Source organism: Lathyrus oleraceus, chromosome 5 (genome assembly GCF_024323335.1).
Source record: "Lathyrus oleraceus cultivar Zhongwan6 chromosome 5, CAAS_Psat_ZW6_1.0, whole genome shotgun sequence".
In the NCBI taxonomy this organism is placed as follows: domain Eukaryota; kingdom Viridiplantae; phylum Streptophyta; class Magnoliopsida; order Fabales; family Fabaceae; genus Lathyrus; species Lathyrus oleraceus.
The window spans coordinates 158,947,924-158,957,585 of NC_066583.1; the positions used below are offsets into that span (position 1 = coordinate 158,947,924).

General features: G+C 40.5%; 3 protein-coding genes across 3 annotated transcripts; all 3 read left to right on the forward strand.

Moving 5' to 3' along the window:
* Nucleotides 1-897: 897 nt before the first annotated feature.
* LOC127079412 (uncharacterized) lies at nt 898-1,896 on the forward strand. The gene has a single exon (XM_051019794.1). The coding sequence runs from the start codon at nt 898-900 to the stop codon at nt 1,894-1,896; it is 999 nt and encodes a 332-aa protein (XP_050875751.1).
* A 5,661-nt stretch (nt 1,897-7,557) lies between these two features.
* Nucleotides 7,558-8,484, forward strand: LOC127079413 (uncharacterized). The gene is made up of 2 exons (XM_051019795.1): nt 7,558-7,862; nt 7,920-8,484. Exons 1-2 carry the CDS (start codon nt 7,558-7,560, stop codon nt 8,482-8,484), a joined length of 870 nt encoding a protein of 289 aa, XP_050875752.1.
* Nucleotides 8,485-8,563: 79 nt separating this feature from the next.
* On the forward strand, nt 8,564-9,028 carry LOC127079414 (uncharacterized). Its single transcript, XM_051019797.1, has one exon. The coding sequence runs from the start codon at nt 8,564-8,566 to the stop codon at nt 9,026-9,028; it is 465 nt and encodes a 154-aa protein (XP_050875754.1).
* Nucleotides 9,029-9,662: the final 634 nt, after the last annotated feature.

The window sequence follows — 9,662 nt, forward strand, 5'->3', positions numbered from 1 at the left end:
ATGTTTATTTCTGCATTTTGTGATAATTGTTGTTATGTGACTGTTTATGATGTGCGGTGATATTTTGCGATGATGCGATGAATCGTAATGTTTTATGATGGATTGGTGAAATGTTAAAATGATGAGATGCTATGATGTAACATTGATGTTGTGGATGATTATTGACTGTGTTTATGATTAAATACATAAGCATTCAAGTGAAGGATTGTGCGTTGTGGTAACAATATTTCTAACTTTCCGAATTTACTTATATATTGCTTATCATTATCTTGATTATATGATTTGAATATCTCACCCTTTTGTTGTTGGCCGTTACCTTTATACTGGTAACATGCAGGTGCTCCGCGTTGAGAGGAGGATAGTCGTAGCACACTTTTGGCGTCATTGCTCTGATTAGGATTGTAACACTCAGGGATTAATGAACGCTTTTCATGATTTTGATAGTAACGATGCTCTTTTGTATATCATTGTATATGATAGTTGTGATGGGCATTTGTTTTGTTGTTTTCTTTTGAATGTGTAAATGTACGACTCAACTTAATTATCTAAATGATTTCCGTTGCGATGTTTTGTGTATTGCTGCTATATGGACTAGGTGAATCCATATACAGTGTTGTTTATTATTTAACAAGGACTAAGTGGATCCTTGCGCATTTGCCGTGTTGTGTAATTTGTTTAAGTGTGGATGAAATGATATATGTGATGCCTCAATTTTGTGTGAAATTTGTTTACTTTGATTTTTAATTGAATTTACGACGGGTAGAATTGGGGTGTTACATTAGTGGTATCAGAGCAGGTCGGTCCATCCGACCAAGTTGTTGAGTCTTTTGTTGTTTAACGACCTTGTGTTGTTAATTTGTTGCTAATCCTTGTTTGTGTTGTGAGCGAAAGTGTAAGATGGCCGAAAGAAACGCTGGGAGGAATGATGAGGCTCTTGCTGCAGCTATGCAGGCAATGGCTCAGGCGTTCCAGAACCCACCCAATGCTGACGAGAACGTGGGGTCTCGTAGTCTGGCGACGTTTCAGAGGGAGAACCCGCCTACTTTTCTGGGTAGGTATGATCCTGAAGGAGCCTTGGCTTGGTTGAAGGAGATTGAAAGAATCTTCAGAGTGATGGATTGCACTCTTGTGCAAAAGATCCGTTATGGAATTCATAAGCTGTCAGGTGGAGCCGATGATTGGTGGGTGGACACTCGTCTAAGGTTGGAAACTGCGGGCGAGGAGATTACTTGGGAAGTGTTTCGTAGAGAATTTTTGAGGAAGTATTATCCAGAAGATGTGCGAGGAAAGAAAGAGATTGAATTCCTCGAGTTGAAGCAAGGGAACTTGTCAGTCACGGAGTATGCTGCTAAGTTCACTGAATTGGCTAAGTTCTATCCTCACTATGATGGAGCCAATGCCGAATTCTCTAAGTGCATCAAGTTTGAAAATGGATTGCGTCCAGAAATTAAGAAAGCTGTGGGATATCAAAAGATTCACGTCTTTGCGGATCTGATTGATAGTTGTAGAATCTTTGAAGAGGACAACAATGCACACTATAAGATCTTGTCTGAGAAGAGAGGAAGGGGTCAACACAGCCGTGGTAAGCCATATGAAACTCCGGTTGGGAAAGGGAAACAGAAAGTGATTCCGGGTCGAAGAACAAGTGGGGGAGATGCTCCTGCTAATGTTATCTGTTTCAAGTATGGAAAGCCGGGTCACAAGAGTAATGTGTGTAGGCTTGGTGAAACGAGATGTTTCCGTTGTGGTATGCCGGGACATGCGGCTCGTGATTGTAAGCAGAAGGATGTTGTTTGCTTTAACTGTGGGGAAGGAGGACATATGAGTGCTAAATGTCAGAAGCCAAAGAGGGGACAAGAGAGTGGTAAAGTGTTTGCTTTGTCGGGTTGGATGTAGTATTGGGTATGGACTGGTTGAAATCCAACTATGTTCATATTAATTGCTACAACAACACCGTGAGGTTTTCTTCTGCCGAAGAAGAGGGAAGAACAAAATTGTTATCCAAGAAACAATTGAAGGAGTTCATAGAAGAAGACGCGTTGGTGTTCTTGTTGATGGCAAGCTTGTCTGTGGAGAGTCAGGCTGTAATTGCGGACTTGCCGGTGTTGTGCAATTTCCCTGAAGTTTTTCCCGATGAGATTCCTAGTGCACCGCCAGAAAGAGAAGTTGAGTTCACTATTGACCTTGTACCTGGTACTAGACCCATCTCTATGGCGCCGTATAGGATGTCAGCATCAGAGTTGGCTGAACTGAAGAGTCAGCTAGAGGATTTGCTGGAAAGGAAGTTTGTGAGACCTAGTGTATCACCTTGGGGAGCTCCAGTCTTGCTGGTGAAAAAAAAAGACGGAAGCATGCGACTTTGTATTGATTATAGACAATTGAATAAGGTGACGATTAAGAATAGGTATCCACTCCCAAGGATCGATGACTTGATGGATCGTTTAGTGGGTGCTCGAATTTTCAGTAAGATTGATCTAAGGCCGGGCTACCATCAAATTAAGGTGAAAGATGAGGACATTCAGAAAACTGCTTTCAGGACTCGTTATGGACACTACGAGTATACGGTGATGCCTTTCGGCGTTACTAATGCGCCGGGAGTATTCATGGAGTACATGAATCGCATTTTCCATCCTTATTTGGATCAATTTGTGGTGGTGTTCATAGACGACATTTTAGTTTATTCTAAGTCGGAGGAAGAGCATTGTGAACATTTGCGTATTGTTTTGCAAGTGTTGAAAGAGAAAAGATTGTATGCTAAGTTGTCTAAGTGTGAGTTTTGGTTAAGAGAAGTTATCTTTCTTGGTCATGTTGTTTCCGGTGACGGAATTGCGGTTGATCCATCGAAGATTGATGCGGTGTTGCAATGGGAAGCTCCTACGTCAGTTACCGAGATAAGAAGTTTCCTAGGCTTGGCAGGTTACTATAGGAGGTTTATAGAAGGCTTTTCCAAGTTGGCATTTCCTTTGACTAAGTTAACTTGTAAGGGTGCTGCTTTTGTGTGGGATGTCCGATGCGAAGAAAGTTTCCTTGAGTTGAAGAAAAGGTTGACAACGGCTCCGATTTTGATTTTGCCAAATCCCGAGGAACCATTTGTGGTTTATTGCGATGCTTCGAAGATGGGATTAGGAGGTGTGCTTATGCAGAATGGTAAGGTGGTTGCTTATGCTTCTAGACAATTGAGGATTCATGAGAAGAACTACCCTACGCATGATTTGGAGCTTGCGGCGGTTGTGTTTGTTTTGAAAATTTGGAGACATTACCTTTATGGATCTAGATTTGAAGTCTTTAGTGACCATAAAAGCTTGAGTATTTGTTTGATCAAAAAGAGCTGAACATGAGACAAAGGAGATGGATGGAATTGCTAAAGGATTATGACTTTGGGTTGAACTACCATCCAGGAAAAGCGAATGTGGTGGCCGATGCTCTAAGTAGGAAGACTTTGCATATGTCGACCTTGATGATGAAAGAGTTGGAGTTGATTGAGAAATTCCGAGATATGAGCTTAGTGATCGAGGTGACACCAAGAAGTGTGATTTTGGGTATGTTAAAGATTAACAATGATTTTCTTGATAGCATTAGAGAGGATCAGAAGTTGGATATGAAACTTGTTGATGTGATCATTGGACTCAGACAATCTGAGAATGAGGATTTCAAATTGGATGCACAAGGTGTGTTGAGGTTTCGTGATAGGATTTATGTTCCCGATGATGTGGATTTAAAAAGGATGATCTTGGAAGAAAGCCATAGGAGTAATTTGAGTATTCATCCCGGAGCGACTAAGATGTACCAAGATTTGAAAAGATTATTTTGGTGGTCGGGAATGAAGCGTGAAGTAGCCTAGTTCGTGTATGCGTGCTTGACTTGCCAGAAATCAAAGGTGGAGCATCAGAAACCTGCGGGGTTGATGCAACCGTTAGAAATTCCTGAGTGGAACTGGGAAAGAATTTCCATGGACTTTGTGACGGGTTTACCGAATACATCTAGAGGATGTGATGCTATTTGGGTGATTGTTGATAGGCTTACGAAGTCGGCTCACTTTATTCCTATTAACATAAGTTATCCGGTGTCGAAGTTGGCGGAGATTTATACCAATGTTATTGTGAAGCTGCACGGTGTTCCTCTTTGTATTGTTTCGAATAGAGATCCGAGGTTCACTTCAGAATTTTGGAAGAGTTTGCAAGAAGCTTTAGATTCCAAGTTGAGGTTGAGTTCGGCGTATCATCCTCAGACGGATGGTCAAACGGAGAGGACTATCCAATCCTTGGAAGATTTGTTAAGGTCGTGTATTCTTGAACAAGGAGGTTCATGGGATACTCACCTTCCGTTGGTGGAGTTTACTTACAACAATAGTTACCATTCAAGTATTGGAATGGCGCCTTTCGAAGCTTTGTATGGGCGGAGGTGTAGGACTCTGTTATGTTGGCATGAATCTGGTGAAAGTGTGGTACTTGGACCCGAGATTGTTCGAGAAACTACCGAGACGGTTAAGATGATTCGGGATAAGATGAAGATTTCTCAAAGTAGGCAAAAGAGTTATCATGATAAGAGGAGAAAGGATTTGGAATTTCAAGAGGGTGATCATGTGTTTCTAAGAGTCACACCTACGACCGGTGTTGGACGAGCATTGAAAGCTAAGAAGTCGACTCCTCGTTTCATTGGACCGTATCAAATTACGAGTAGAGTGGGAAAAGTTGCTTATAGAGTGGCGTTACCGCCAAACCTCTCGAATTTGCATGACGTGTTCCATGTGTCTAAACTTAGGAAGTATATTCCGGATCCGTCTCATGTGATTCAAATGGATGATATTCAAGTGCGCGATAACCTTACGGTTGAGACGATGCCTTTGAGGATCCAAGGTCGTGAGACGAAGTCCCTACGGGGAAAGGAAATTGATTTGGTGAAGGTTGTTTGGATTGATGCAATCGGAGAAAGCACGACATGGGAATTGGAGAACAGGATGCGCGACTCCTACCCCGAGTTATTCGAATGAGGTAATTTTCGAGGACGAAAATATTTAAGTGGGGGAGAGTTGTAACGCCCCGATTTTTATTAAGTGTTATTATTATTATTTTTATAATGTTTGATTTATAATTATTTCGGGAAAATATTTTATTGTGTGTTAATATATTATTAGAGTTTAATTATAAGAATTATGGTATAATAGCTATTGGGCCTAGTGGTGTATATAGTAATTAAGGGAGGTTTAAAATTAAGCCCATTAGATAGTTTTTATTTAATTAAAACAAAGAATAGAAATAGAAGAGAGATAGAAAGAAGAGAAATAGAAAGAAGGGAAATAGAAAGAAGTAGAGAGAAGGAGGAGAAAAGAGAAGAAAAGAGAGAAAAGTTAGGGTTTGGAGGAGGAAGAGGAAATTGGAGAAGAAGAGCATCATCTTGATCAACCCAAGCTTGCTAGAACACTATAGAGTAACTCAATCATCATCTCTAAGGTAAGGGTGTGAGTTATCATTTCCTATAATTATGAAAATGATGGGTTTTATGTGGGTAATGGTTGTTAGAGGATATTGTTGGGTTTTGGTGTTGTGATTGGATTCCTTGCTTTGAAAATGTTGTTTGTGTTCTTGATGTAGTGTTGATTGTTTGTGATTATTGAACATGTATCAATTCTTTATAAAATGTTAGGGTTAGGTTTAGAAGAATGATAAATAACATTGTGTGTTGTGTTGTTGTTGATGGTTTGGGGTTGATGTATGTTGTGAAAAATACGCTATTGTGTTGATGAATCAAAGTATGAGTAATTTCACAAATTGTGAATTTAGGAAGTGTTGAAAATTGCTTGAATGATGTTTAGAATGATGAAATAAAAGTTAAATTGTGGTTAGAATGGCTTTGTAATATTGAAAATATTGTAGTCCGTTGAATTCTGAGAATGAGACATTTTACGGAATCGAAATCGGAGGTCCGGAAGGTATTTAACGGTCAAAAACGCATTTTCTATGTTTCCTGCTAAATTCGCGGCGCGAAAGAGAGTTCGCGGCGCCAACTGAGTTGAAAACAGAATTCTTTTATAAACTTCAAAAAGTCATAACTTTTGAACGGTAACTCCGTTTTGGTCCCCGTTCGAAGCGTTGCGAAGCTTATGAAATTTTCTACATGTTGTTGATGTTTATAGGCCATTATAAGGGCTTATTTTAATAAGTGATTATTTTGGAAAAGTGATTAATAATTGATATAGTAGGAAGCCTATTTGATTAATGAGGAATACCACTTAACTATAGTGTGTAGGTGTGCGATGTAAATAAACATAGCATGAGGTTGAATTACCTAAGAGATTGTATGATGAAACAATTGATTGTGGTGAATATTCTCATTTGTTTTATATATAAACATATGTATGAATGTTGGTGAAGATGATGTTATGTGAATGCTTTTATGCATGTGAATGGCGACGTGGCCTAAATGGCAATAACGACGTGGGCTTCGGCCATTGTGATGAGTTATGTTGATGCGATGATGATTTTGGTGTATGTGTATCATTTATCATGGAGTCACATACATTTGCATAAGCGACGTGGCCTTTTGGCAATAGCGACGTGGCCTTTTGGCAAAAGTGAAGTGGGCATAAAACCTTGGCCTTGATGGGAAAGCGACGAGTCGGTACCGCATAGCATTTGCATAGTTGAGTCACATATGTTGGTTATGTTTATTTCCGCATTTTGTGATAATTGTTGTTATGTGACGGTTTATGATGTGCGGTGATATTTTGCGATGATGCAATGAATCGTAATGTTTTATGATGGATTGATGAAATGTTAAAATGATGAGATGCTATGATGTAACATTGATGTTGTGGATGATTATTGACTTTGTTTATGATTAAATACATAAGCATTCAAGTGAAGGATTGTGCGATGTGGTAATAATATTTCTAACTTTCCGAATTTACTTATATATTGCTTATCATTATCTTGATTATATGATTTGAGTATCTCACCCTTTTGTTGTTGGCCGTTACCTTTATACTGGTAACGTGCAGGTGCTCCGCGTTGAGAGGAGGATAGTCGTAGCACACTTTTGGCGTCATTGCTCTGATTAGGATTGTAACACTCAGGGGTTAATGAACGCTTTTCATGACTTTGATAGTAACGATGCTCTTTTGTATATCATTGTATATGATAGTTGTGATGGGCATTTGTTTGCTTGTTTTCTTTTGAATGTGTAAATGTACGACTCAACTTAATTATCTAAATGATTTTCGTTGCGATGTTTTGTGTATCGCTGCTATATGGACTAGGTGAATCCATATACAGTGTTGTTTATTATTTAACAAGGACTAAGTGGATCCTTGCGCAATTGCCGTGTTGTGTAATTTGTTTAAGTGTGGATGAAATGATATATGTGATGCCTCTATTTTGTGTGAAATTTGTTTACTCTGATTTTTATTTGAATTTACGACGGGTAGAATTGGGTTGTTACATTAGTGGTATCAGAGCAGGTCGGTCCATCCGACCACGTTGTTGAGTCTTTTGTTGTTTAACGACCTTGTGTTGTTAATTTGTTGCTAATCCTTGTTTGTGTTGTGAGCGGAAGTGTAAGATGGCAGGAAGAAACGCTGGGAGGAATGATGAGGCTCTTGCTGCAGCTATGCAGGCAATGGCTCAGGCGTTCCAGAACCCACCCAATGCTGACGAGAACGTGGGGTCTCGTAGTCTGGCGACGTTTCAGAGGGAGAACCCGCCTACTTTTTTGGGTAGGTATGATCCTGAAGGAGCCTTGGCTTGGTTGAAGGAGATTGAAAGAATCTTCAGAGTGATGGATTGCACTCTTGTGCAAAAGATCCGTTATGGAATTCATAAGCTGTCAGGTGGAGCCGATGATTGGTGGGTGGACACTCGTCTAAGGTTGGAAACTACGGGCGAGGAGATTACTTGGGAAGTGTTTCGTTGAGAATTTCTGAGGAAGTATTATCCAGAAGATGTGCGAGGAAAGAAAGAGATTGAATTCCTCGAGTTGAAAGAAGGGAACTTGTCAGTCACGGAGTATGCTGCTAAGTTCACTGAATTGGCTAAGTTCTATCCTCACTATGATGGAGCCAATGCCGAATTCTCTAAGTGCATCAAGTTTGAAAATGGATTGCGTCCGAAAATTAAGAAAGCTGTGGGATATCAAAATATTCGCGTCTTTACGGATCTGATTGATAGTTGTAGAATCTTTGAAGAGGACAACAATGCACACTATAAGATCTTGTCTGAGAAGAGAGGAAGGGGTCAACACAGCCGTGGTAAGCCATATGAAACTCCGGTTGGGAAAGGGAAACAGAAAGTGATTCCGGGTCGAAGAACAAGTGGGGGAGATGCTCCTGCTAATGTTATCTGTGTCAAGTATGGAAAGCCGGGTCACAAGAGTAATGTGTGTAGGCTTGGTGAAACGAGATGTTTCCGTTGTGGTATGCCGGGACATGCGGCTCGTGATTGTAAGCAGAAGGATGTTGTTTGCTTTACTGTGGGGAAGGAGGACATATGAGTGCTAAATGTCAGAAGCCAAAGAGGGGACAAGAGAGTGGTAAAGTGTTTGCTTTGTCGGGTTGGATGTAGTATTGGGTATGGACTGGTTGAAATCCAACTATGTTCATATTAATTGCTACAACAACACTTTGGGGTTTTCTTCTGCCGAAGAAGAGGGAAGAACAAAATTATTATCCAAGAAACAATTGAAGGAGTTCATAGAAGAAGACGCGTTGGTGTTCTTGTTGATGGCAAGCTTGTCTGTGGAGAGTCAGGCTGTAATTGCGGACTTGCCGGTGCTGTGCAATTTCCCTGAAGTTTTTCCCGATGAGATTCCTAGTGCACCGCCAGAAAGAGAAGTTGAGTTCACTATTGACCTTGTACCTGGTACTAGACCCATCTCTATGGCGCCGTATAGGATGTCAGCATCAGAGTTGGCTGAACTGAAGAGTCAGCTAGAGGATTTGCTGGAAAGGAAGTTTGTGAGACCTAGTGTATCACCTTGGGGAGCTCCAGTCTTGCTGGTGAAAAAAAAAAGACGGAAGCATGCGACTTTGTATTGATTATAGACAATTGAATAAGGTGACGATTAAGAATAGGTATCCACTCCCAAGGATCGATGACTTGATGGATCGTTTAGTGGGTGCTCGGATTTTCAGTAAGATTGATCTAAGGTCGGGCTACCATCAAATTAAGATGAAAGATGAGGACATTTAGAAAACTGCTTTCAGGACTCGTTATGGACACTACGAGTATACGGTGATGCCTTTCGGCGTTACTAATGCGCCGGGAGTATTCATGGAGTACATGAATCGCATTTTCCATCCTTATTTGGATCAATTTGTGGTGGTGTTCATAGACGACATTTTGGTTTATTCTAAGTCGGAGGAAGAGCATGTGGAACATTTGCGTATTGTTTTGCAAGTGTTGAAAGAGAAGAGATTGTATGCTAAGTTGTCTAAGTGTGAGTTTTGGTTGAGAGAAGTTAGCTTTCTTGGTCATGTTGTTTCCGGTGATGGAGTTGCGGTTGATCCATCGAAGATTGATGCGGTGTTGCAATGGGAAGCTCCTACGTCAGTTACCAAGATAAGAAGTTTCCTAGGCTTGGCAGGTTACTATAGGAGGTTTATAGAAGGCTTTTCCAAGTTGGCACTTCCTTTGACTAAGTTAACTTGTAAGGGTGCTTCTTTTGTGTGG